The sequence below is a fragment of the Rhineura floridana genome, chromosome 3 (genome assembly GCF_030035675.1).
Source record: "Rhineura floridana isolate rRhiFlo1 chromosome 3, rRhiFlo1.hap2, whole genome shotgun sequence".
Classification (NCBI taxonomy): Eukaryota; Metazoa; Chordata; class Lepidosauria; order Squamata; family Rhineuridae; genus Rhineura; species Rhineura floridana.
The window spans coordinates 199,161,594-199,189,180 of NC_084482.1; the positions used below are offsets into that span (position 1 = coordinate 199,161,594).

General features: G+C 43.8%; 1 protein-coding gene across 4 annotated transcripts; it reads left to right on the forward strand.

Annotated features, from left to right (window-relative positions):
* The first annotated feature begins 600 nt into the window (after nt 1-600).
* Nucleotides 601-26,968, forward strand: LOC133381054 (zinc finger protein 436-like). Of its 4 annotated transcripts, none has more exons than XM_061619501.1 (6): nt 601-742; nt 932-1,187; nt 13,967-14,179; nt 14,408-14,534; nt 22,492-22,599; nt 24,379-26,968. In XM_061619501.1, the coding sequence occupies exons 2-6, from the start codon at nt 933-935 to the stop codon at nt 25,494-25,496; spliced, it is 1,821 nt and encodes a 606-aa protein (XP_061475485.1). In that variant the 5' UTR covers nt 601-742; nt 932; the 3' UTR covers nt 25,497-26,968. The 4 variants fall into 4 exon arrangements, with proteins under 4 accessions (XP_061475485.1, XP_061475482.1, XP_061475483.1 ...); XM_061619498.1 differs by lacking the exon at nt 601-742 and adding an exon at nt 750-818; XM_061619499.1 differs by lacking the exon at nt 601-742 and adding an exon at nt 750-818 and having other exon boundaries at nt 22,492-22,578; nt 24,376-26,968.
* Nucleotides 26,969-27,587: the final 619 nt, after the last annotated feature.

The window sequence follows — 27,587 nt, forward strand, 5'->3', positions numbered from 1 at the left end:
CAGAATATGGGGCAAGGTCGTAATAGGATTACAGGTATTCTGTGAACATAGCTGATTAATTTGTTTAATTAATTTCAGCAAATTATGAGAACACTGACAGAAAAAAGTCCAAGGGGAGTCTGTTTTCTCTCTCTTTTTACACTTTGAACTTTTGATTTTCTCTGATTGTTTTGTGTATCGCCATGAAAATTTAGAAGGTTGTTAAGAAAGCATTTCTGAGTTTGGGACTATATGTTTTATAAGGTTATGTTTTGAAATGAACTTATGGGAAGAATCAGAATGGCATGGGGGGTATTTTCAATTTAACATTGTGGAATGTGAAAAATCCATGCCGACTATAATATATAGCTGCTCTCGTTGCTGTATAATTTAGTACATTCATTTTGGAAACCAAAAATGTACATTTTACACTCCGTGCATACGATTTTATTTTTAAAAGTGCTGTCACGTGCAAAAGATGCCAAATGCCCGCAAAGCCTATGTCAGGCAGCTTACCCCTATCTTAATACAGATAAAAAAAAGTGCCGCTAAGCGCTGGAAAGAAGTACTACATTTCCCAGAATCCTCTCTGCTTGGCTGGTCAGAGTCGGAGAAGGGGTTGGAAAAGGACTACAAATCCCAAGAGGCCTTGAAACTGGAGGCTTCCTGAATCCTTGTTGTGCCTGGAAGTCCCTGTCCCTCTTTGAGCTTCGAAGGCGTCTGTGGTGGGCGGGAGAGAGGCTATGTAGCAGAAGGCGGGGAGGTAAGATGATGGAGAGAGGGAGGCCTTCCCGGGCATCGAGTATAGGAGGGGGAAGCACAGAGAAGGGAATTTCTAGGTACTTTTGAGGGCTCGGGGGGGTGGGGCTGTCCCGCGCATGGTTGCTGCACACGCAACTCATCGGCTCCCTTTCTCTCTCCCCTTCCATGCGGTCATCATCGTCTCCTACAGTATGGAGCACCAGGGGAACCTTTGCTCCGATCCAGCAGGGCGTTCCTCCCCCTGCCCTCCTTCTTCCAGCCCTGGTGGCGGGAGGGCGCCGAGAGAGGACACGCCAGTCGAGGAATGCCCGCTCCAGCATCCTGATCTCGCCGCGGCCGATAAGATCCCGATGGGAAGCCCGCAAGGGGGGCCTGAGCACCACGCCGCTCTCCCCGCTCCCCTTCCTCAGCAACGGGTATCCAGAGGTACACTTCCGACACTAGAGGTAAAACACATACACCACAATTGTCCTCTCCTCCTTTGAATTTGTCTGAACTCCTTTTAAAAGCATCCAAGTTGATAGCCGCGGCTGGTTCTTGTGAGAGAGAAATTTTATAGATTACCAATGCACAATGTGAAGAAGTGCTTCCTTTTGACTGTCCTGAGTCTCTCACTCTTCAGAGGAACCTTGATTATTGTTTTAGGAAAGAGGGAGAAAAACCTGTCTCTTTTTACTTTATCCATACCACGCACAATTTTACACATCTCTATCATTCCCCTCTTACTGGCAGTGGCGTCAGTAGGGTTGGTGTCACCCGGTGCGGTAACTCATGGTGTCACCCCCATGGACCTCCTCCCGTACCAGACCATACAGAATCCTTAGTAATGTTTTTTGTACTAATGTTACTCGTAAATCGTAATTCCCGTATATCACTGAATGTAATAGCAATAGTAGTGACATAAACAACTAGCAAAATTAAAATTACACCTTTAAATTACAATATCATACGCACAGCCTAAATGTATTTACATTTATACATAGTTTCATGTGGTTAAAGTGAAAATTCACCACTGAGATTAGGGAGCAGAAGGAATATGGCAAGCAGGGCCGCTGCTAGACTGGTTGTAAGTAAGGAGGTCGCAGAGCTTGAAAAAGTTATTTTTTTTTTTTTTTTCAATAATTTTTATTCAGATTTTCATAAAACACACAAGACAAAATCACAAAACATTCAAAGACAAAAAACAAAATCAAAAATAGTTAAACAAAAAGAAAAAAAGAAAAAAAAAAACAAAAATAAAAAATAAAGAGTAAAATATTGACTTCCCATTTGTCAAAGATCAAATCAGTTATAAGTCTATAATATATAACAATCCTGTCTCTTAAGTCATATTATAAAATCACTTTCCTCCAGTAGTTATCTTACTTAATCATCAAATCTCATAAACATTACTTTATTCTTTCCACAAAAAGTCAAAGAGAGGTTTCAATTCTTTAAGAAATATATCTATCAATTTTTTTTTCCAGATAAGCATATCGATTAATCCATCTCATTACTAATTATGATAATCTTATTGTCATAACCATAGTCAAAATAAACATTTCAATTAATCCATCACATCAGAATCTGTTAGGTTCAATAATTTCAGTAGCCATTGTTCTATTATCTCTATTAGTTCCATTTTCCATCTTCCATCTTCAGTAGTCTTGTTAAGTCCAGTAATTTCAATATCCAATCTTCCATTATCAGTATTCCATAATAATCTTGCTGTCAAAGCCATAGTCATATAATAAGAGTCTGATGGGGATTACCTCTATCCCAAATATTTTCTTGCCATCCATTCTGAATAGGTTGCTGAAATACTGCTGTAAAATCATATCTCTGTTCTTTTTTTCAAAATACACTGGGTCATCTCTTAAAAGTTTTTCCATTGTCACATGGCTGCAGTTAATTCCATAGATTTTCTCTATATTGGGCTCCATCACATCATTCCAGTCCAGAAGATTATCCATGCCATTGATAACTTTATCTCTAGAATCTTCATTCATTTCTTCAGAGATAACATTGAGTTCCAAACAATAGATTTTATTTCTAAAGTCCATAGACTCCAAATCTTGTTCCTGTTCCACGTTGGTTCCAATCTCCGGGATCTCCTCTCTCACAGGGACCCCTATTCCAGTCTCCAGGGTCACCTCTCTCACAGGGACCCCTGTTCCAATCTCCGGGTTCTCCTCTCTCACAGGGACCCCTTCCAGGGTCACCTCTCTCACAGGGACCCTTATATCTTTAATCTCCTGCTTCATTTTACTCAATTCAATTTTCATTATCTCAATCTCATCCATTATTTTCTGAAACATAGTTATTTCCAGATTTTCAGCCACTTTCTTAATTGCCATTTTAAAAGAAAAATATAGGAAAACCACTTCTTATTTCAGCAACAATTGGGTTAATACTCCAAACTTGGTGACATCACAGTATAAACAGAGCAGACAGCCTTATCTCTCCAATAGTTAAGTAAACAAAATGCAGTTCCCAGGATCGAAACAATTAATGGCAATCGTCAAGAAACAGATTCGTCAAAATAAAATAGACCAAAAAGAGAATAGTCTCAAAACAGTATAATATTTTTCAAAATAAAAATCTGGAATAGAAATCCCTCTTCTGTGTATATCTTTAGAATGCAAATCCAGGACAGCTTTTTGCAACAAAAACAGAGATAAGCTATTAATTAGTGCGTAGCAGAGAGAAGTTATGGCTCCCCAGTGAGATGTCAAAAACTGATCAATCTGGCAAATCTCTTTTAAACAGCAACAATTTAAGTCAAGTAAAAGAAAAATATAGAAAGAAGGGTGCTTGCCTGTTAGTGCGTTCTCTCTTAGAAGATAAGGTGAACGTTCGCTTTATCAGATAGAGCTTGCTGTTAAAAATCCGTCCCACTTTCGTCGGCTGGACCTCGTCCCATAAATTAATGAGATCTGGTCGTCCCAACAAAAATAGGCTTTGAGGTTAATCTCTTCGTTTCTCCCTACCCGGGAGAAGTTTAATCAGTCAAAAAAAAAGAAAAAACTGACTGATATATCTGAATAAGCTTCTTTTGAGGCAGGAGCCCGTCTCAAAAGCAGGCACAGGCTAAGTCACCCTTCCCGGAAGTCCGAAAAAGTTATTTTTTTGAACTACAACTCCCATCAGCCCCAGCCAGCATGGCCACTGGATTGGGCTGATGGGAGTTGTAGTTCAAAAAAGTAACTTTTCCAAGCTCTGGAGGTAGGCAGGCCAGACTGGCAGATGGGGGTTGGCTGAGGGCAGACTTAGCTTGGTGGGGTGGTGCCCTACTTGCCCTAATTAATAAATCAGCCTCCAGTGGAACTTCAGTGTCGTCCCCTCAGTTATTTTGGGAGTTAATGGCATTCCATATGAGAATCATGGTTCCACACACACACCCTGCAGTAGTGCAGATTTAGGAACTTTTACTGTTGTGTAATTTTTATAGAGGTGAAAGAGCCAGGCTTATTTTGTCCCTTAATTGCTCCCTTCCTAGGAAGACTTTAGAAAGGTTTAGAGCTTTCCTGGACACTGATAACGCAACCTGAACCTCATGTAACCAGTAGGGCTGGGAAGGACTCCGGTCTGAAACCATGGAGAGCCGCTGCCAGTCAGTGTAGACAATCCTGAGCTAGATGGACCAGATGACATAAGGCAGCCTTCTATGGGTGGTATTCAACTCAGTCCTACTCAGAGGAGGCCCACTGAAATTAATGGACCTAAGTTACAGTGCAAGCCAATATATGTCTACTCAGAAGTAAGCTCCATTAGGTTCAATGGGAGTTACTCCTATGTAAGTGTGGATAAGAGAAAAATCAACTCATTTGAAATGTGGTGCTGGAGGAGAGCTTTGTTCATACCATGGACTGCAAAAAAGACAAATAATTGGGTGTTAGAACAAATTAAACCAGAACTGTCACTAGAAGCTAAAATGATGAAACTGAGGTTATCATACTTTGGACGCATAATGAGGACATGATTCACTGGAAAAGACAATAATGCTGGGGAAAACAGCAGGGAGTAGAAAAAGAGGGCCAAGCAAGAGATGGATTGCTTCCATAAAGGAAGCCACAGACCTGAACTTACAAGATCTGAGCAGGGTGGTTCATGACAGATGCTCTTGGAGGTAGCTGATTCATAGGGTCGCCATAAGTCGTAATCAACTTGAAGGCACATAACAACAACAGCAAGTGTGTACTGGATTGCAGCCTTAGTCATGTCCATTAACTTCAATGGGTCTGCACTGAGTAAAGACTAGCACTGAATACCACCCAATACAATTAAAAACAAAATAAAACATTTAAAACAATTGAAACAACTAAAAGCATGTCTAGAATCTTGTTTGGAAGAAGGATTTGGCTAAAATGGGGGGGGAAGGGCTTTGAGATTCCATTATGGCACTCCCCCTCCAAAATTTCCAGCACTGCTCCCACATAAGTGTACCTAGGTTTGCAGCCTGAGCAGTAGACCCATTGAAAATATGGGGCATGACTTGATCCATTCAGTTCAATGGCCCTACTTTGAGTAGAAGTGAATTGGCTAAATAAAACACAACCCAGTGCTTTATTGCTGATGCGCTTGCCGCCCTGGGCTCTTTTCAAACCATTTATTTCAATGTCTCTACTCTGAGTAGGGCTGCTATGCACCCCTCCACTAAGAGTAAGCCCCCGTGGAGCTCAATGGGGCTCCCCACCAGCGAAAGTGAGACTAGGCAAGCAGCAGCCTTGGGGAATCATGACTTACCCGAGCTGGCCGGCTGCTTGCTCGGGGCTGTCCCTTACCGGTAGCGCCCAAGGCCAGCACATCCTTCTCACACTTCCTGTCACCCCCCCATCTTCCTTCCAGCAGGGCCAGGCAGGGCCACACGGCCGGCGATTGCGTTGGGGAAGGAGAGAACTGTGTCACTCCGTCACTCCTGCCTCTCCACCGCCTGGCCCCGTGTGGGCGGCTGAACTCTGGTTGGCTTGTTGGCTGGCCCGCCAAGAGGCCGGCGTCCAGCCAACCAGCCCTCAGCAGCAGCAGCAGCTGCCACCGCTGCACACAGCCTGAAGCCAGGAGGGATTTTCTGGGTTGCTTGGCGGCATGCCTGGCCTCAGGCTGCTGGAACTGCGGAGAGGGAGAGAGATCGCACCATTCTGCCAGCCTGTGAGGTGGCAGGGCGGGTGCTGAGTGAAGAGGGCAGTCGCCGCGCTCGCTCCTCTCTCTCCTCCTTGGCCGCACCTGCCGCTTCCCGGCAGCGGTGCCTAGGGCGGGGGCGGCGGCTCGTGGTGTCACCCCTGTCTTGTGGTGACACCCAGTGCGGCCTGCACCTGCCGCACCGCCATAGTGACGCCCCTGGTAACATTAGTACAAAAAACATTACTAAGGATTCTGTATGGTCTGGTACGGGAGGAGGTCCATGGGGATGACACCATGAGATGCCGCACCGGGTGACACCAACCCTAGTGACGCCACTGCACAGAACACCAAAGTCAGGATCATTTAGACCATGGTATTCCCAATCTCTATGTATGGATGTGAAAGTTGGACGGTGAAAAAAGAGGATAAGAGAAAAATCAACTCATTTGAAATGTGGTGTTGGAGGAGAGCTTTGTGCATACCATGGCCTGCAAAAAAGACAAATAATTGGGTGTTAGAACAAATTAAACCACAACGATCACTAGAAGCTAAAATGATGAAACTGAGGTTATCATACTTTAGACACATACTGAAAAGACAGGATTCACTAGAAAACAGAAGGGAGTAGAAAAGGAGGAAGGCCAAACAAGAGGTGGATTGATTCCATAAAGGAAGCCACAGACCTGAACTTACAAGATCTGAACAGGGTGGTGCATGACATGCTCTTGGAGGTCACCGATTCATAGGGTTGCCATAAGTTGTAATCAACGAAAGCACATAGCAACAAAAATATTTAAGGTGAGGGAATTCCAAAGGGTAGGCGCCACTACACTAAATATCCATTTCCTATGTTGTGTGGAACAGATCTCCTGATAAGATGGTATCTGCAGGAGGCCCTCACCTGCAAAGTGCAATGATCAACTGGGTATATAAGGGATAAGACGGTCTGTCAGGTATCCTGGTCCTAAGCTGTATAGGGCTTTGTACACCACAACTAGGACCTTAACCGTAGCCCAGTAGCAAATAGGCAGCCAGTGCAATTCTTTCAGTAGTGGAGTGACATGTTGGTGACACCCTGCTCCAGTGAGCAGTCTCGCTGCTGCATTTTGCACCAGGTGCAGCTTCCAAACCAACGTCAAGGGTAGCCCCACATAGAGTGCATTACGGTAATCCAATCTGGAGGTTATCAGTGCATGGACAACAGTGGTCAGTCTATCCCTGTCCAGAAACTGCCGCAGCTGTCTTACCATCCAAAGCTGGTAAAAGGCACTGCTAGTCATGGAGGTCACCTGGGCCTCTAGTGACAAAGATGGATCCAGGAGCACCCCCAGACTATGACCTGCTCTTTCATAGGGAGTACAACCCCATCCAAAGCAGGCAACTGACCAATTATCCAAACTTGGGAACCACAAATCCACAGCGTCTCTGTCTTGCTAGGGTTCAGACTTAGTTGATTTGCCCTCAACCAGCCCACCACAGAGTCCAGGAACTAGTCCAGGCCTTGCACAGTCTCTCCTGATTCAGATGTTACAGAGAAATAGAGCTGGGTATCATCAGCGTACTGCTGACACCTTGCCCCAAATCTCCTGATGACCGCTCGCAAGGGCTTCATATAAATGTTAAACAGTATGGAGGACAAAATGGTACCTTTATGGTCCTCAAGGATGGCTGACAGTCAACCCATACAGTATGGTGGAGAATATAGCTGCAGGCGTTGCCTCAGGGAATGAAAAGAATGTCTGCAGACCTGGTCAGTTACTATCTGAGCATGAGGAGAAGCTGTTTTCTGACAGGAATGGGCACCAGCTGGAGGCCCAGATTGGCTTTGTGAGAGAACTAAGAAGGCTGCTGCACTGGTTTCCTTTGGTGACAGATTCTCAAGTGAGGAGTGGGTGCAGTGTCTGCCCACTTCTAGTTTACCATGATGAGCCAAGAAGTATTAATTTCATACTAGAAAAGATGGCTGAAGCCTCCTGATAACCCCAGCAGCAATGGCTGTATCTGGCCCCTTATTTGACATTTGGTGTACATGCTGTATTACCTGCACATGCATCAGATTATTATAATCAAGTCTGGGGAATTCTGGATTGGCACAATACCTTAAGAAATATATTCCACCCAACTGGCAAACAGCCCCCCACCTCAGATAACAAACCCAAAAGTCTACATTCTGCCTACCCCTCTCCATGTATGTATGAATCATCTCCCAGTTTTTTAACGGATTCCAAATGCAGAATTTGTATTTTCTGCCCGCAGAACTTGTTTTAGTCTTGGGTACATAGCAAAGCTGCCTTAAACTGAGTCAGGCCACTGGTCCATCTAGCTCAGTATTATGTGTCCTGACTCGAAGTGGATCTCCAGGCTCTCAGGTATGGGTGTTTCCTAGCCCTATCTAAAAATTCAGGGACTGAACCTGACATATTTTGCATGCAAACCAAATGCTCTTGCCATTGAGCTAGAACCCTTCCCCGGTCACAAGAGCTGTGCTCTTTCAGGCAGCATTCCAATCTCAATATAATTTGTTGATTGTAAGTTGCTTAGGATTCACTATTGTGAGGAAGAGTGACTAATACATTTAATTAAATAAATAGTAACAGCCAGGGAGTTTCACTGAATTTATTCCATCTGAATAAGCACACAGAGGATTGCACTGTTAGTGCAATATTCTAAGCTTTGTAGATGTAACCAAAAAAAAGCTGAACACTGCTCCAGTAGTTTGTATTTTTGCAAAATGTTGAGCTTCTTGGAAATGCTGTTCAAAGATTTTATTCAGCCAAATAGTGATGCTGCAGTGTTCTGTCGATAGTTTTCAGGAGGTTTCAATCAGGAGTAAAGTGCCCCACAGGGGAATGTGTCTGCAACAACTTATCCTGAAAGAAATCCCTGTAAACTGACTAAAGACTGTGGTTAATGTTTTCTTCAAGCTTGCACCTTTCAATTGCTTATTTTGGGGGATAATTTATAGGGGGTGCTTTCACAACTGTGAACAGAGAACAGAGAACAGGACCTCAGATGTGTCCAGCTCTGTTCTGCAGCAGCACGTTGCAGGGGAATATTGATAACAGAGAGGCTGCCTTGCAAGGCAGTTGAATCACTTCCCAGGAAAACTGGCATTGCATGAATTAATAAAAATGGAAAGTTGTAGTTTCATACCAACTTTATTTCTCCCCCCCCCCCCAGAATCACTTCTTTTGCACAACAACCACCTCAAGTTGACAATGAAATGCATGTGGTAGATTTAAAGGAATTGGATGAGGCTCTTTTAAGAGTGAGAAAAGTCTGTTAATGGCACCATTACACTTTCTTATTTTTCTGGAAAGGACAAAGACAGCACATGCTGCATCGTAAGAAGTGAATCTTGTGCAAGGCCAACAATATTCAAACAGATTACCAGGAGGGAACAGGAGGCCAGTCCTGGGGGAGGGGGAACACCATTTAGGTTTGGGCTGTTGTCCAGGTATTTTGAAGTCTGCTTTCCATAGGCTGAGCTTCATTTTACACAAGAAGGAAACCACTTCTAGACGCAACCCTTACATAGTGCTTCTCAAACAGGAACCCGTACAATACACCTGGGACAGAGAAATTATCTGTGCTTTACACATGAAAGGAGCTTGCAAGGCTTGTAGCTCAGTCATGACCAGGTTTGCTGAGGTGGTAAACTAGTTTAGGACTTACTTCCAAAGACAGTATGTAGCCTTAAAAACTGAAGGTAGCAGTGAAAGCTGATCCACACATCAGGGGAGGCAGCGACAGACGGGCAGGCAGCGGCGGTGGGGGGGGGGGAGAGAGCCAGCGACAGGCGGTGGCAGAGGTAGCGACAGGCGGGAAGGGGACGGCAGGACAAGCGGTGGAAGCGCACACACACACACACACCCCATCACTAACCTCAGCTCTTCTGCTTCTGCCTTCTCCTTCTTTCTTGCCCTCCGGGTCGGTCTGGCTCTCCACTTCCTCCCTCGTGCCTCCTGATACAGAGCACGAGGGAAGAGCAACACTGCAGAAGCCTAGTGCGAGGCACATGTCTTTTTTCCACCAATCACAGGAGCAGACTTCCCTTGTTCCCCCTCCCCACGTCTAAATGTAACGCGGGAAACATCGTTACAGCTGAAAAGTAATAAAATGACCACTTGTTACTTGTAATTTGTTCCTTTTTTGCGTAAGGAGTGGGTAACTTCGTTACATTTTGCTTGTAAGAGAACGAGTGGTAATTTTATTACTTCCAAGCTCTGGAAATAATCCCATCAGCTGCGTGTTTCTTGCAGGAGAGACCAAAACGCAGCGTCTCGCCTCCCCCTTTCCTGTTAGCCCTGCCGCCCAGGAATGAGCCAGGGAGACATCCAGGAGAGGCGATCTTACATTTTTGTCAGTTTCACTTTGCAATTGTGTTAGTGCGCCGCACAGACAACGCAGCTCACCACCATCCGCCTGCCCCTCTTCCTGGTGCCTAGGGGGGCAGGGCGGCTCTGGGTGACACCCCCATCTCGTGGTGTCACCCGGTGCGGCCCACACCTGCTGCAGTGCCCTAGTGATGCCCCTGCTTACTGGCATTTTTTCCCTTAACACATTATTAGAGGAATTGAAAACAAAAAGTGAGCACTCCCAGAAAAAATGGACACCCCATTGCGGTGGTTCTGTTCTTACTTGGCTGGTTGGCTCCAGAAGGTGGTTCTTGGGGAGCATTGCTTGGCTTCATGGGTTCTCCAGTATGGGGTCCCGCAGGGGTCGGTTCTGTCCCCCATGTTGTTTAACATTTACATGAAACCACTGAATGGGGTCATACAGAGTTTTGGAGTGCGTTGTCATCAGTATGCTGATGACACATAGTGCTATTTCTCCTTTTCATCTTCTGCAGGTTTGGCAGTAGATGTGCTGAGTCAGTGCTTGGTTGTAATAATGGACTATATGAGGGCCTATAAACTGAAGCTTAATCCAGACAAGACTAAGATGCTGTTGGGGTTGGTTCCTCTGGCCATCTGAGTGGTGTGTGGCCTGCTCTAGATGGGGTCACACTCCCTCTGAAGGAGGGGTTTCATCATTTATGGGGTCTCCTGGATCCACTGCTGGTGCTTGAGACACAGGTGGCCTCAGTGGCATGGAGTGCCTTCCATCATTTTAGGTATGCATCAGTATCTATGCTCTGGTAACCTCAAGGTTGGATTATTGCCATGTACTTTTTGTGGGGCTGCCTTTGAAAACAGTTTGGAAGCTTCAATAAGTGCAAAATGCAGCTGCCTGACTGTTAATGGCTTCAAAGAGAACAAGGTGTATAACACCAAATTCTTCCAAGCTACACAGGAAGTGGATTGGACTGTGAAAGACCAACCATGGTGTTTGCATTTTGACAAATTTGTAGGGTAGTACAATGTCTCAGAGAGGAGGTCAGGTCTCCTGCTCCCCTGGTGCATTCACTATAGCTGCCCAATTTCCCTGCTTTTTAAAGTTTGATAGAAATATCTGTTGGCTATAGGTACATTCTTAAACTGCACGGTTTTTTGACTATTAGTGAATTTCGCTGCTTTTAGCCTGGGAGGTAAGAATTGGGATCCTGTGCAAGTTTGCTGAGAATGGATTGATCAATTGCATGCTTATTGACTTAAATGGGATTTACTCCCCTGCAATCATGCGTAGGATAGGTGAAACGGACCACAGGAGATGGGGAGGGGAGCAGGCAGGAAGGGGAGGAGGAGGGTAGGTTTGATCATTTGCATGTTTATTGAGTTCAGTGGTATTTACTTATGTGTAATCATGGTTAGGATAGATAAAACTGACCATGGGGAGGGAAGCCTGGAGTGGGCAGGGGAGGAAGAAGAAGGGAGGAGAGGAAGAAGGGAGGAGGAAGGGAGAAGGAAGGGAGAGGAGAAGGGACGGAGGAGAAAGGCATTCAGAGGTGGTTTCAGAGGCTGCCTTCCTCTGAGGCTGAGAGGCAGTGACTGGCCCAAGGTCACCCAGTGTGCTTTGTGGCTGTGTGGGGATTTGAACCCTGGTTTCTCAGGTCGTAGTCCTAAGATTGGTAAAACTGACCATGAGGGGGAAGGAGGGGATTGGAAGGGGATGGGGGAGGGGAAGGGAGGGGTGAAGGAAGGGAGAGGGAAGGGGGAAGAGGGAGGAGGAGGGTAGGGTAGGTTTGATCATTTGCATGCTTTGAGTTCAGTGGGATTTACTCCTGTGTGATCATGCTTAGGATAGGTGAAACTAAACTGGGGGAGGGAGAGGAGATTGGGTGGGTGGGCACTGGGCAGAGGGGAAGCCCCTTTCCTTTCCAAAAGGAAAACATTGTGAACAGTATCATTCTTATTCAGGGTTTCCCCCACCATTTTATTCTACAGCAGGCACGTGTAGCCTCCCACCCAAATTTAAATCAAAGCTGTTCCTGGCCACATCCACACCAGACCTTTATTTCACTTTAGGCAGTCATGGATTCTCCCAAAGAAACCTGGGAAGTGTAGTTAGTGAAGGGTGCTGAGAGTTGCTAGGAGAGGCCTTGTTCCACTCAAAGAGCTTCAATCGGAGTGGCTGACTGTTAAACCACTATGACCACTGGAGCTCTCTCAGGGGAATAGGAGTCTCCTTTCAGCACACTTCACAAACTACACTTCCCAGGATTCTTTGGGGGAAACCATGACCTTCTGAAGTGAAATAAAGGTCTGGTGTGGGTGTGGCCCCCTGAATAGGCAAGCAGCTGTGAGTCTGGCTTTTAGAACACTGACAGTTGGTTCTTACTGAGCATGCCTGACATCATTGAGTTCAAGCCAAAATTTCTTAAATTAATTAAAAATCAGCCAGGCATTTTTTAAACTTTTAAACTGCAGTAGATGAAGGTCAGAGTATGGGGCAAGGTAAGTAATACGATTAAAGGTACTCCGTGAACATGGCTGATTTTTAATTAATTTCAATGGATTATGAGAGAAAAAAGTCCAAAAGGGATGTTTTTTCTCTCTCTCTTTTTACACTTTGAACTCTTGATTCTCTCTGACTGTTTTGTGTATTGCCATGAAAATTTAGAGCATTGTTAAGCAAGCGTTTCTGAGTTCAGGACTATAAGTTTGGTAAGGTTTTGTTTTGAAGTGAGCTTATGGGAAGGATCACAGTGGCATGGGGGGTATTTTCAATATAACATTGCGGAATGCAAAAAATCCATGCTGACTATAGTATACAGCCACTCTCGTGGCTGTATAATCCTGTTCCAATTGGATTGGCTGCCTATATGCTTCTGAGCCCAATTCAAAGTACTTGTTTTTGACCTATAAAGTTCTTTATGGCTCAGAACCCCAATGTCTTCTGGAATGCTCCTCCCGATATGAACCTACCTGGATCCTTAGATCTTCCTCTGAGGCTTTACTCCAGGTCCCCACTTTGAGGGAAACTTGGAGGGTGGTAACAAGGGAGAGGTACTTTTCCGATGTGGCTCCCCATCAGTAGAATATGCTCTCCAGTGAGGTCCGCCTGCTGCCATCATTGACCTTTTCGGGTCCAGGTAAAGACATACCTTTTCTCCCAGGCATTTGATAAGATTGAGCTGATGTTTTGTTTTTAATATGCTGCCAAACCTTCCTGTGGCTGTGTGGGGTGGTATTACTACTTTTTGTTCTTGTTTATTGTTATGTTTTTATAGCCTGCTTTATTTGTTTTGTTTTAACATTGTGTGTGTTGCTTGGGGACTTCGGGTATCAAGTGACTAATAAATCAAATAATAATAATAATATATGATCTAGAAATATGGCTATTAATAGGTGTGGCGTATTCTTTGCTTTTGCTATAGTCAATGATATACTATTACTTGCATTATAATGAAGACAATCCGTTCTTTTCCCTTGATAAAATACAAAAAGAGAGGGAAATGTAATGTTGCATAACCCCAGATATCTGGGACATGATCCCCCCCCTTTTGGGCAAGGCTTTTGACATCTCTGGGGAGGCATATAGGGCTGGAATCTTAGGGCTCTTCTGGGATGAGCACATTGAAGCAAGTGGAATGAAAGGAAACATTCATATTAGATAACATTTAAATATCTTTGTCGTACGCTACTACTGAAAAGCTTACAACGACCAATAATAACTGAAACCATGAAACATAAATATGTCTGAGGGATGAAATTCTTCCTGTCCTTTGTCTTTCCTTCCACAGCCTCTGGAGCGACATCACCCTCCGGACCCAGCTTCCATTCCCTTCACAGTTCAGTACATGCAAGTGATGCCCATAATAAGCTACGTACTGGTGACACCCGTAATAGTTCAAAAACTAACACATACTCCTCCGTCACTGGCATCAGAGGCACGGTCTGGCTCTTCTCCTCTTTGCGGTAGAGTGGAAAGAGATTCTCCCATGCGGCCTCCTATGGTAAGTGAGGGATAAGTGGGAGAAAATGCAGGACCTCACTGACTCAGTATTGTAACTGAAACAAATCAAAAGAGCTTAAAGGCAAAATACTCAAAATAGAGCAAGAAATAATATAGCAATTAAAGCATGGCTAAAATCAAGACCTTCTTCGCAGCAAACGAGGCCTTTCTCATATGTTAATTTGCCACTGAGCCTGGTGCCAAACAATGGATATTTTCTTTCTTTCAGCGGCTGGTGTCCTTTGAGGAAGTGGCTGTGTATTTCACCAAGGAAGAATGGGATCTCCTAGATCCAGGGCAAAGAGATGTGTACAAGGAAGTCATGCTGGAGAATTATGGGAATGTGGCCTCTCTGGGTAAGGATATCTTTTCCTTGGTTTCCTGAATGGATGAATTCTCAGGGTTTGACCCTGCACTGTAGGAATCCCAGTGTTGAAAGGGGTGTCCAAGCCTTGCATCCTGAGCACTGACCAAGGGCCCAGGAGCCAAAATAATTGCACTCAGTGGGGAGGGGCATTGAGAGTGTCCTTCCGCACTGGTCATGTCTCTGGCCTGACAGGAACCATGGATACTTATCATGGTTTGTGAGGGGAGGGGAGCGACCACTAAGAGCAAAAATAACCCCACACAGTGGAGAGGGGCAGTGAGAGAGTCCTTCCACACTGGTCTTGTATCTGGCCTGACAGGAACCATGGATAACTTATCATGGTTCCCCAGCAGCAGCGGTCTGCTTGTTGCAGCTATCAGTGTGGCGACATTTTCCATACCATGGAGACCCAACATGTTTCTGGCAGTGGAGGAGGGGGTAGTGGTAACAGCAGCAGCGGCCCCTGCAGCAACAGAGATGGGTGGCAGGTAGGGTTGCCATATTCCAGTTCCACAAATCCGGGCAGGTTAATTTGCATATTATGCAAATTATTTGCATATTATTTGCATATTATGCAAATATTTGCATATTAATATTTGGATTGTCCAGTTGTTTTGTTTTTGTGCCTAGGAATTACCACCAAAAACTGGGGAAAGATGTGAGAAATCTTTTTTTTTTAAGCAACATTTTCAGCCTTAAATGCGTAGACTCTAGTTTCCAACACTATGGAATATTTATTGATTGATTAAGAGAATTTATATCCTGCCCTTTTGCTGTTAAAAACAGAGCTCAGCACAGCTTACAAATATAATAAAAACATAAAAATACACAATCAATATAAAAACATAATAAAAACACAAAATAGCAACAAACATAAAGTAAGTCAGGGCAGCAGCATGGTTAACCATAACATATACAATATATTTCAGAGATGTGGTGAGTGGAGAAAAACAAGCCAAAATGTTAGGAAAAGGAGTCTTTCACACCACATGCTCAGTTCTAAATACTGTTGCAGCAAGTTTTACAAGTTCCTCTAGTATTCCACTGGTGCAGGCACTCAGACATTCAAAGTATCTGTATGTTTCTTAGGTTTTATAAAAGCAGAGCTTTGCTTAACTCAAAATTTCTTCTCCCTTTGATCAACCACATCTACACAGGTTCCACCTCCATACTCAAAATGAAACTGGGCCTGGAAGTGTGCAACAACCCCACACATACCTTGCTAATTAGATTACCAATGCCAGGATGTCTGTCTTATCGACTACTCTCCTGCTGCCCCCCACCCCGCCCCGCCCGCGGCATCATGAAAGACCCAGTCCTGGGCTCAGAAAGAAAATAAATATCTGGTCCTCTTCAAAGTACTCATAAGCCTCTTGTTTTAATTAAAATAATTATTATAAATTCTTGCTCTTATCACTAATGGGAGTTAATTACCTTGCATATGCTGCTGTTGCTTCTATGGCTGTAACGGAGTGAGGTTAAAGATAAGTAAAATGCAAATAGGAAAAACAACAACACAAAAGGCAGTAACACTTTCCTAAATGCAATACCATACCAACCACAACAAGATTCCTATGAGTAAGGCAGAAAACTCAGCATCCCACAACCAGTCAGGATTCATAACCAAAAACCCAAACTAAAAAAATCCTAGCAGCCAATAAGCCAAGGTCACAAAAATCCCCATGCAGCACAGCCTGACCTGGGAACTGCAGTTAATGCAGAATGCTGCAGCACAATTGCTGACATGAGTGAGATCCTATCAGCACATAATACCTCTGCTCTGAAATCTGCATTGGTTGCTGATTTGCTACCAGGCCAAGTTCAAGCTGTGCTTTCCATGTTATGGGTGCCACGTAGTACAGTACTTGTTCTGCTCTTGTAAGAAATCAGTCCTGTAAAGTGGCAGCACCTACACTTTGGAACTCCTTGCCTATTGACATTAGACAGATGCCTCTTTTCAGCAGCTGCTAAAATCAGTGTTCTTGAGGCAAGCTTTTCCAGGCATGTGGAAGCTATTGTGTTTTTAAATCTGTTTTTAACTCATTGTTGGTTTTATTATTTTGAATGTTTTTAAGTATCTGTCCTTAATGCTTTTGCCAATAATTTTATTGTTTTAATTCTTTCTGTAAACTGCTTTGAGATTTTTTACAATAAAGCAGTATATAAATGTTGTAAATAAAAATACATGAATAAATGTTGAAGTCACTGTGGCCCTTGAGTCTCTTCCCACTTTTAGGAACCAGGGAATCTGCCTTATACTGATTCAGGCCATTTCGTACCATGATTTCTTAAATGCAACACCATACCAACCACAACAAGATTCCTATGAGTAAGGCAGAAAACTAAGCATCTCACAACCAGTCAGGATTCCTAACCAAAAATATGATAAATGAAGAAATATTTATATAAGCGTGACTATCAAATATATTTATTATTTATACAAACTGTAAAGATATTTATAGTGCAATCCTAGGTTTATTTATTCAGAAGCAACTCCCAGTGTATTTAGTGGGGCTTACTCAAACTGGGACAGGAATGCAACCTCAAGTGATAAGGAACTTCATTCAGATAATCCAAAATTCCGAATCATGCCACTTTACGCTGTTTTGCAACTGTTTATACTTGTTTTATGGTCATTGGATTTTAAATGGCTTTATTTCTTGTTGTGAGCTGCATTGGTTTCCAACCCTACCTCACAGGGGTGTTGGAAAGACTCCATACACACACACGCACACACAGCAGACGTATAAATACATACAGCCCATATAATAGTTTATTGTCAAACCAGTTGGTTATTGCAGAAAAATTAGTATTAGTTTTTAAAAAATCAGTATTACTTTCCTACAGAATAAAAACTGTAATACCTAAGTAAGCCCTGCCTACTTGCTTTAAAATTGGACTGGAGACAGAAAGAGTTAGAACACAAACATAATTCTTTTTTACATTCACTCCAAAGTCCCATTGATTTTCAGCACATTCATAACATGTCTACTCAAAGTAAGTCCTATTGAATTAAATGGGATTTACTTTGGGCATATGGGATTAGCATTGCTTTTACAAAAAGCAAGTATTGGGAAGGTTTTCAAAACACTGCCCAAGCTCTGACTCCTGCACACAAGAGGAAAAAAAACTGAAATGTGTATACTTACCCAATTTATGAGATTTTCAGATAAACGGGGGTGGAGGGTGTGAAACCACCATTTTGTTTTCTAGACACTGCCTGAGGTCAATGAAACTGAAACACAATCCCTGATTGGCTGCAATGCTGAACGGGCGGGGTTAAAGCTACAAAGTGCTATAGCACAGTACTGTTTAAAGAAAGATTTAACAGTCGAGGGGGGTCCCGGCTGACATTTTTATGTATATCTCGAGAACCGGACCACCTAGAAACTTAATTTTTTTAAAAAATTAAAGCTGAGAATCCGGGCCATGTAAGGAACTAGCCGGGCGCCGGGTGGCATGCATAGAATCCGGGTAAAACCCAGCTATCTGGGCAATATGGCAACCCTAGTGGCAGGGGAAGGCGAACAGGCCTGGCACTGGTGTTGGTGAGAGGCCCACTGGGCCTGTGGGCCCCTAGAAACCTGGAACCGGCCCTGCTTTAAGAAAGATAATGAGATTGTTAATGCCATGGAACTCAATCGTCCTTCATACTGGCAGTATCTTAAGCTAAGGAATATTGCAAAGAGCATAATGATTAAACATGGTCCAATTTGAGGAAAAAATGGAGTTTGACAATGTTAGCAAAGGATGCCGTATCCAAACCATTAAGTAAGATATACAAATTAATCAGGAGTTTGAATGTAGCAATGAACAAGTATCAGATTAAATGGGAAAGACACGCCGGATAAGGCATTCCTTTCACTATCTGGAAATGGCTTTGGAAAAATGTATCACATAAAAAAAACAGCTTTATTTTAAAAGAAAATGTCTGCAAAGTTCTTTTCATGTGGCATCTTACCTCAGCTAGATGAAATCCAGCAGGCTCTCCTTATGTTCTTATGAAATCAGAACTACCCGACATCTAATAATTTGTGCTGGGGATGTAAAGCCACGCAAGCTGACCCTTTTGCACATCATTTGGTCATGTCAAAAAGTAACACTTTTTGAGGCTGCCATATTAAAGGGGAAAGAAAGCATCACCAGAGATACTTAATCAGTAAACCTATTAATAGTACTTTTATATAAAAGATTATGTATTAGCAGAAGGCAGAGAAATGGTAACCTACTTTTTGACAGAGGACAGTTAGTATTGGAAAAAGATAAATCCCAACATTGGATAATTGGATTACAAAACTATGGGAAAATGTTTTAATGGTAAAACTAACCAATATAGTCAGAGTGAGAGAAGGAAGGCAAATGCACAATTATTTTATTGAAAGACAGACCCCTTTTATTATGTATTGATATATCAAACTACAAGAGAATGTGAAGCTGCAGACATTGCTAGGAACGCTTCATATCTTTTCCTCGCCTTCCTTGTTTTTTCTATTTTTCTTTATTTTTTAAAAAATTGTTATTGCTTTATTTCAGACAATCAAATAAGTTAAGTATGTATCTTGATTTCAATTGGATTTAATGCATATTTATAATAAAAATAATAAAATTTTATTTTTGAGTCGCCTATCTGGCCGAATTAACGGTCACTCTAGGCGACGTACACTAGTAGGATAAAATACAATATAAAACCACAAAACCATATTGAATAATTAAACTAAACAGCAGTAAAAGCTAACCTATCCCAGAAATCCCATAGGCTTGCCTGAACAGCCAGGTCTTCAAGGCCCGGCAGAAGCCCATCAGGGAGGGGGCATGACGAAGATCGAAAGGAAGGGAATTCCAGAGGGTGGGGGCCACAATCGAAAATGCCCTCTCTCTGGTCCGCAGCAGCCTAGCTGTTTTGACTGGCGGGACCGAGAGAAGGTCTTGTGTGGCTGATCTTGTCAGGCGGCATAATTGGTGATGCTGGAGGCGCTCCTTTAGATAAACTGGGCCGAAACCGTATAGGGCTTTAAAGGTCAACACCAACACCTTGAATTGGGCCTGGTAAACAACTGGTAGCCAGTGTAGATCAATTAACACCGGAGTGATATGATCACGGTGACAGCTGTTCTTAATCAACCGTGCTGCCGCATTTTGTATCAGCTGTAATTTCCGGACCGTTTTCAAGGGTAACCCCACGTAGAGCGCATTACAGTAGTCTAAGCGAGAGGAGACCAGGGCATGTATCACCCGTGGGAGCAGATGGGCAGGAAGGTAGGGTTGTAGCCTTCGTATCAGGTGAAGTTGATACCAAGCCGCCCGGCTCACTGCTGAAACCTGAGCCTCCATGGACAGCTGGGAGTCAAGAATGACCCCAAGGCTGCGGACCTGGTCTTTCAGGGGCAATTTTACCCCATTAAATACCAGGTCTATATCTCCCAACCTTCTCTTGTCCCCCACGAGCAACACCTCAGTCTTGTCGGGGTTCAGTTTCAGTCTATTCCTTCCCATCCATTCACTTACGGAGTCCAGGCACTTGGACATGGTATCCATAGCTAACTCTGGTGAGGATTTAAATGAGAGATAGAGCTGAGTGTCATCCGCATATTGGTGATACTGCAGCCCAAATCTCCTGATGATAGCCCCCAGCGGCTTTACATAGATGTTGAATAGCATGGGGGAGAGGATAGAACCCTGTGGCACTCCACAGTTAAGGGGCCAAGGGTCTGACACCTCATCCCCCAATGCCACCCATTGGTGTCTGTCTGAGAGATAGGAACGGAGCCACTGTAAAACAGTGCCCCCTATTCCTAATCCCCCCAGGCGATCCAGCAGGATACCGTGGTTGATGGTATCGAAAGCTGCTGAGAGATCTAGGAGGACTAGGAGAGTATCTTCTCTTCTATCCAACACCCTCCTCATATCATCCACCAGGGTGACCAAAGCTGTTTCAGTTCCATGTCCAGTCCTGAAGCCCGATTGGAATGGGTCTAGATAATCTGCTTCATCCAAGTGTGTCTGTAACTGTTTGGCCACCACTCGCTCAATAACCTTGCCCAAGAATGGTAAATTAGAGACTGGGCGAAAGTTGTTTAACTCTTGGGGATCCAAGGAAGGCTTTTTCAAGATGGGCTTTATTACTGCCTCCTTGAGGGCTGATGGCATTGCACCCTCTTTTAAGGATGCATTCACCACTGCCTTGATCCCTTCACTCAGCCTCTCTTTACAGGTCATAATAAGCCATGAGGGGCTTTAATTTAATTTATATTGGTCTATATTTGTATTTGGTTTTGATTTTAAACTGTAAATAAATGTATGGCAGGGACAGACACAGAACTTCACTTCAACTTTTACTCACACAAGTGTTGTTAAAACTTTACTTATTTATTATTACATTATATCCTGCTTTTCCTCCTCCTCTGCCATCTTGGTTGATGGCATGCACGCGTGCAACGCGCACGCGTCCCTGCCATCAACCAGGATGGCGGAAGGGGAATCAGCCCCTTAGGGAAGCCTCAGCTGCCATCTTGGTTGATGACAGGCTTGTGCCCACAGCGCAACCAGCATTTATGTCAAGAAAGAGGTAGATGTGGCATGCAGGCGGGTGTCACAGGCCTGCGTAGCAGTAGGGGTGTGTGTTTGGGAGCTCCCTCTCCGCAATCCATGGCAGGATTGGGAGCTGATGCTGCCGTGGATCGCAGAAGGGAGTGCTACCCACCCACCCTAAGAAGAGGCCCTTCAGGGGCCCCTTGGGACCTGGCCACCCTCCAGGCGTGAAGCAGAGGTTGGGATGTGCCCAGGGCAGTTCCTCGGGCTCACAAAAACAAATGGGATCTCTGTCTTTGGGGCCCTGTGCTTACATCAGAGAATGCTTGCTCTGGTTCCTGTGGCCGTACTGCAGTCTCCTCCCCACAACAGAAAAAAGAGGGAGGGGCCTGTGGCACCAGCATGAAGTGGGCGGGGCATGCCTCACTGATGCCAGCACTGTCTCTTGCGCAGGAACAACAGCTTAAAAAGCCCTGGTTGGTGGATGGTCCATCTCCTGCTGGTTCTCTCCTTTCCCTCCCCCAGTTAGAAGAAAGGCCCTCCCTAGCCAAGCACCCGGTGCCTCCACCACAAGGCAGGTGGGACAGTGGGAATCCACCTCTGTCGCTCCCCGCTTGAGCACCAAAAAAGAAAGAAAGCCAACTCTGTTACTCCTCACCTTGAAACAAAACAGAAAAGGAAAGCCACGTGAGGCCAGCTGTGGCATTGGGGGGAGGAGAGTAAGAATCTTTATCCCCATCCCCAGCCACCCCCTACTTACAGTTTAAAATGAAACGGCCTCTTGAAAAGGCCCTTCCCACCTCTGGAAACAAACCATCTTCCTGGCCAAAGTGCCCACTATTACCAGTAGCACAAGGCAGGTGAATGAAGACCTGGCCAGATTCCCCCTCTCTGGTGCCCCTCTCTGACTCAGGGGAAAAGGGAGTCTTCCTCCAGCATCTCTCCTTCAGTAATAAGTTCTGCCACGCAGCTCAGCCTTGGAAGTGGGCTGCTTTTATCCTCTCCTTTCCTCTTTTTTGAGCCAAAAGGGAGGGGATGAGTAGGGTAGCACATGTCCTAACTGAATCCAGGTTCCTCTGCCAGAAAGGGGGTTCGTGGGTCAGTATAGCATGTTGGAAGTAGCCGTGCGACTAGCCTTTGGAGGAGGAGGGATGGCCTCCAGGTTGAGGTTTCCTGCCCTTGTGTTGGGATATACCCCAAATACATCAACAGCTGACTCTGTATTCACTGTGCCAATGAGCTGACCTTAACGTATCCATTCACTAGTGCCAGATGGATTCTGCTTGGGTCCACAACATGCCCCTGTCCTAGTCATGGGCAGGAGATACAAGAACTTTTCTTTGTCTGGTCTTGACTTTCGGGAGGGTGTCATAGCAATGATTGGATGTGGAGTATAAGTGTCTCTGTTTCTCTGAAAGGTCTCCCCAAACCTGACCTCATCTCTTGGCTGGAAAAAGGAGAAGATCCATTTGTCCAGGGCTCTGAGGAAGGGGAGAGATTATCAGGTACCTACTTAAGTGAGAGGGGTATGTGTGAAATTTTTCAGTTTTTCATCTTGCAATAGACAGACTGACCATCAGGCTCTGAATTCTTCTAATGTACTTACTCTGTGTGACTTCACCCTCCCAGGCATGTTCACTTGATAATTATCCTACAGTCTCCAGAGTTGCCTTTGTTCATCAGAGCGCAAATAGGAGGTAGACGCTGAGGTGGTCTATCCCATCACTATAATTCAAACTGGATTGTGAACATTTCTTAATGTTTTTTTCAATAATCCTTTTTTGTATCTGGGATGAATTTTGAACAGGGTGGTCCCATCTCAGAAGATGAGCACAAGATTAGGCATGAACATTTCCCACCCCAGTATCATCAGGGAAACGGATAATTGTAAGGCATTGGGACAAATGTTTCAAACCAAGATTCCAAATAATCAGGGTCCGGCTGTTTTCTTTGTCGTGCATCGCCAGAGGTGTGCTTCCACTGCGAGTCTGGCAGACTGAGCTCTTCTAGTACATCAGCCTATAGTGGTGCAGTTCTGCTGTGCCTTAGCCTGTCCGTTTAAAATTACCTAGGTTTTCTGGTCCTCCATCATGTATAAATAGAGGTCACATTTTTTCTCAGTGAGGCCTGAATCCATAGGATGAAGATTGCTGTCTAGTAGATAATCCTGGCCCCTCCGGCAGAAGTTAAGGCTTGGATAGCCCCACTCTTCTTGCAACCAACACCTTGATCACTTCATCCTCTAGCCTTATTTGTGTTGTGTGTAGTCCCTATGTTCTTATGATCTGCACTGCATGGTTGACAGATTATTGGATCTCAAAATGAGCCATCTCAAAATACAAGCTTCTTTGTACCTGCAATTGAGCAGATCTCAGCACTAGAGGTTTGGGAGAAGCCATCCAATCCCAGTCCTGAGCAAACAGGCCAGGCAAAAAGTGGGGGAGGAACATCAGTGAGAGCGGGAAGGTAGGAGAAAACTGTGAGAAGAGTGGATTGCAGGTAAATTATCTTTTACTGCATCATAGAATAGTAGAGTTGGAAGGGGCCTATAAGGCCATCAAGTCCAACCCCCGCTCAATGCAGGAATCCAAATCAAAGCATACCCAACAGGTGGCTGCCCAGCTGCCTCTTGAAGGCCTCCAATGTTGGAGAGCCCACCACCTCCTTAGGTAATTGGTTCCATCGTCATATGGCTTTAACAGTTAGGAGGTTTTTCCTGATGTTTAGTTGAAATCTGGCTTCCTGTAACTTGATCCCCTTGTTCCATGTCCTGAACTCTGGGATGATCGAGGAGAGATCCTGGCCCTCCTCTGTGTGACAACCTTTCAAGTATTTGAAACAGTGCTATCATATCTCCCCTCAGTCTCTTCTCAAGGTTAAACATACCCAGTTCTTTCAGTCTCTCCTCATAATAATGTCATCTGGCCAGGAATTTCCTTTTTACTACATACAGAACAGCAGTACAAACAGGTCTTGGGCCACCACTGCCTTAATATCTGACATTCCAATCTTTTGGCTCACCTCAGATAAATCATGACCACAGAGTAGTCCTCTTGTGGAAATTTATACCACAGATGTATCTCTAAACATCCCCCCATGCCTAGCAAATCAAGTGGACACTTCATGTTACTGTCAGACAGAGCAGGGTATTCAACAGCCGACCTACTATTTAGCAGGGAGTACTCAAAATCAAATATTGAGAACTGCATTAAGAGAAACAGCTAACGGTGCTTGATCCCTAGAGAAATTCATGGTTTCTTCTTTGACCAGTTAATATAATTTTCATTTCCTTTTCCCCCAAGCAGTTGATGAACAGGACAGTGAGAATTATTGGAAGCTATCTGTGGGGTCATCAGAAAGAACCAAACATGAAGCAGGAGATGAATTGTTTGGGAATCAAAGGAGTGCAAAATGGCATGAGCAAAACCAGTCACAGAAATGGAGGAAGGAGTCCTCTGACACACATGGTAAAACCCATACAGGAGAGAAGCCACAAGCATGCATGGAACATGAAAAGAACTTCAGTGATAGGGAACTGCCTATAAAACATCAGGCAACCTACACTGGGGAGAAACCATATAAATGTATGGAGTGTGGAAAGGGCTTCAGTTGGCACTCAAGGCTTATTTCACATCGAAGAACACACACTGGGGAGAAACCATATAAATGTGTGGATTGTGAAAAGAGCTTTAGACATAAGGTGACCCTTATTTCTCATCAAAGAACACATACTGGGGAGCAACCATATAAATGCATGTTGTGTGGAAAGAGCTTCAGTGGGAAGGAGGGCCTTACTTTTCATCAAAGAACACACACTATGGAGAAACCATATAAATGCATGGTGTGCGGAAAGAGCTTCCATCGGATTGGGAATCTAACTGCTCATCAAAGGATACACACTGGGGAGAAACCATATGAATGCAAGGAGTGTAGAAAGAGCTTCAGGTTCAAAAGCAACCTTAGATTTCATCAAAGAACACATACTGGGGAGAAACCTTATACATGCATGATGTGTGGAAAGAGCTTCAGTCGGAAGGAGCGCCTTACTTTACATCAAAGAACACACACTGGGGAGAAGCCATATAAATGCATGGTGTGTGGACAGAGCTTCAGTCGGAAGAAGTACCTTACTTCTCATCAAAGGACACACACTGGGGAGAAGCCATATAAATGCATGATGTGTGGAAAGAGCTTCAGTCGGAACGGGCACCTTACTTCTCATCAAAGAACACACACTGAGGAGATACTATATGAATGCATGGATTGTGGAAAGAGCTTCAGCCAGAAAATAAGTCTTAGTGAACAAGGAACTCACACCGAAGAGAAACCACAAAAATGCAGGAAGTGTGAAAAGAACTCCAGTTGGCACTCATGGCTTACTTTACATCAAAGAACACACACTGGGCTGAAATCGTATAAATAAATGGAATGTGAAAAGAGCTTCAGTCAGAAAAGCAACCGTATGAATGCATGGAATGTGGAAAGAGCTTCAGTGACAAAAGAAGGCTTACGTAACATCAAAGAATCTGTGCAGGTGTAACATTTTATAGATGTATGTAGTGTGCACCTTCTTGCTATTATTTTAAAAGAAATTTCTACTAAACCTACTTTTGCTGATACACATCCGCTTTGGTCCCATAATGAATTTCAACACCTGAGGAGTATCTTTATTTAAATAAACCCAGTTATCACAATATTTATTCCACCTGCAAGATAAATGTATCGATATATGGGTTATATCCATCTGTCAGCCAGGATGGCAATATGGTCTGTGAGCGATAGACAAAACTGGCCTAAATTAATAGAAATAGTTGGAAATGTAAAGAGCAGCTCTAAGTCAAGTGAAGTAGGCAGTATGCAATAGAGGACACATTCTAGGAGTAAAAAGAATCTGGAATTATATTTTCCACTCTGAGATTGACTGCACTTATCCAGTGTATTTAAGTTGTCCCTTTACCATTGGACAGTAATGGCTAACGTGAAACTTAGAAGCATAAGTTGGACCTGGAGGAAGTAAAATCTAAGTGCCTTCCTAGTGCAGTGGATCAATGGTTTGGCCCCACGTCTTGAGCTTAAGATTGAGGAGAGCATGGAGACACAACAGCATGTTTGAACATGTATGGGATCAAGCAATCCATCTATTGGGCACTGAGTAACCTCAGGTCCTGAAATATTAAAGTGTACCCACAGAAATATACAAAGCTGTCACAGGCATGTAATGCCTTAGTTCCATCATCAGAAGTAATTACGCTGGTGTCCCAACAGATGTAGCAATATTTTTCTAACTTAGGAAATACTAGCATCACTTGATAGTGATCAACGATAAAACAAATGTACAAAATGAACATCCACCATAACTAATTCCAATACACACAGCCCTTGAATACTTGGCAGTAGTGAGTCTGTTGAGCAGATAAATATGTAATGTTAGTCAGCTGTGGCTAGTTAGGTTGCAGTCTAACACAGGTCTTCTCTCTTCTTTCTAAATTTCTTCTCCTTTACTTTCTTCCTCAGACCTGTCTTCCATTTCTTCAGTCTGCTGCTTGCTCTCCCATTCGCTCTGGTCTCCCCCAAAAGTCTCTCCGTAACTGACTCTCATTCTCTTCTGTCACCATTCTGTGCTGTTCCTTTTCATACAGTTCACATTCTAAACCTCTTAGGAGAAGACTTCACAGGAGACTTTTAAAAAAAGGTGACTACTAAAAACTGGAGGACTTTGAACACTGACTTGATGAAGGAATGGACCAGATAAAAATGGCATCTAGCCCTAATGGAAAAACTGACCCACAGATCACACTGAAGGAGAAATGAAAAACCAGAGACCAAATGGGCGGTGTGGGGTGGAGTTTTCTTCTGTTAGTCTTCTTTGTAGTTGTTATATCTGAAAAATTAATAAACATACTTATTAAAAAAAGATGGCTTTTCTCAGCAGTAAGTTGTTGCAGGAGGCAAAAAATACCATTGGGGGTTCCCAGTGAAGTTAATCCTCAAAGGGAGGGCAAGGTATACATAGCAGCGTGTTCCAAAGGTGCAATCATGCTCAAAGAACTCCTCACAGACTTGGGAATGTGTATGTATGTATGTATATGTGTGTGTGTGTGTGTGTGTGTGTGTGTGTGTGTGTGTGTGTGTGTATATATATATATATATATATATATATATATATATATATTATGTGCGTTCAAGTCGTCTATGACTTATGGCGACCCTAGCATCTGTCATGAACCACCCTGTTCAGATATAGTAAATTCCTGTCTGTGGCTTCCTTTATGGAATCAATCCATCTCTTGTTTGGTCTTCCTCTTTTCCTACTCCTTTGTTTTTCCCAGCATTATTGTCTTTTCTAGTGAATCATGTCTTCTCATTATGTGTCCAAAGTATGATAATCTCAGTTTCATCGTTTTAGCTACTAGTGATAGTTCTGGTTTAATTTGTTCTAACACTCAATTATTGGTCCTTTTCGCAGTCCATGGTATTTGTAAAGCTCACCTCCAGCACCACATTTCAAATGAGT

Excerpts from the sequence above, each read along its gene's own strand:
- LOC133381054 (XM_061619498.1), top strand. The coding sequence starts at position 751 with ATGGAGAGAGGGAGGCCTTCCCGGGCATCGAGTATAGGAGGGGGAAGC. Across the intron at positions 1,188-13,966 it reads GTACACTTCCGACACTAGAG|CCTCTGGAGCGACATCACCC; the intron begins GTAAAACACATA and ends TTCCTTCCACAG. Across the intron at positions 14,180-14,407 it reads CTCCCATGCGGCCTCCTATG|CGGCTGGTGTCCTTTGAGGA; the intron begins GTAAGTGAGGGA and ends TCTTTCTTTCAG.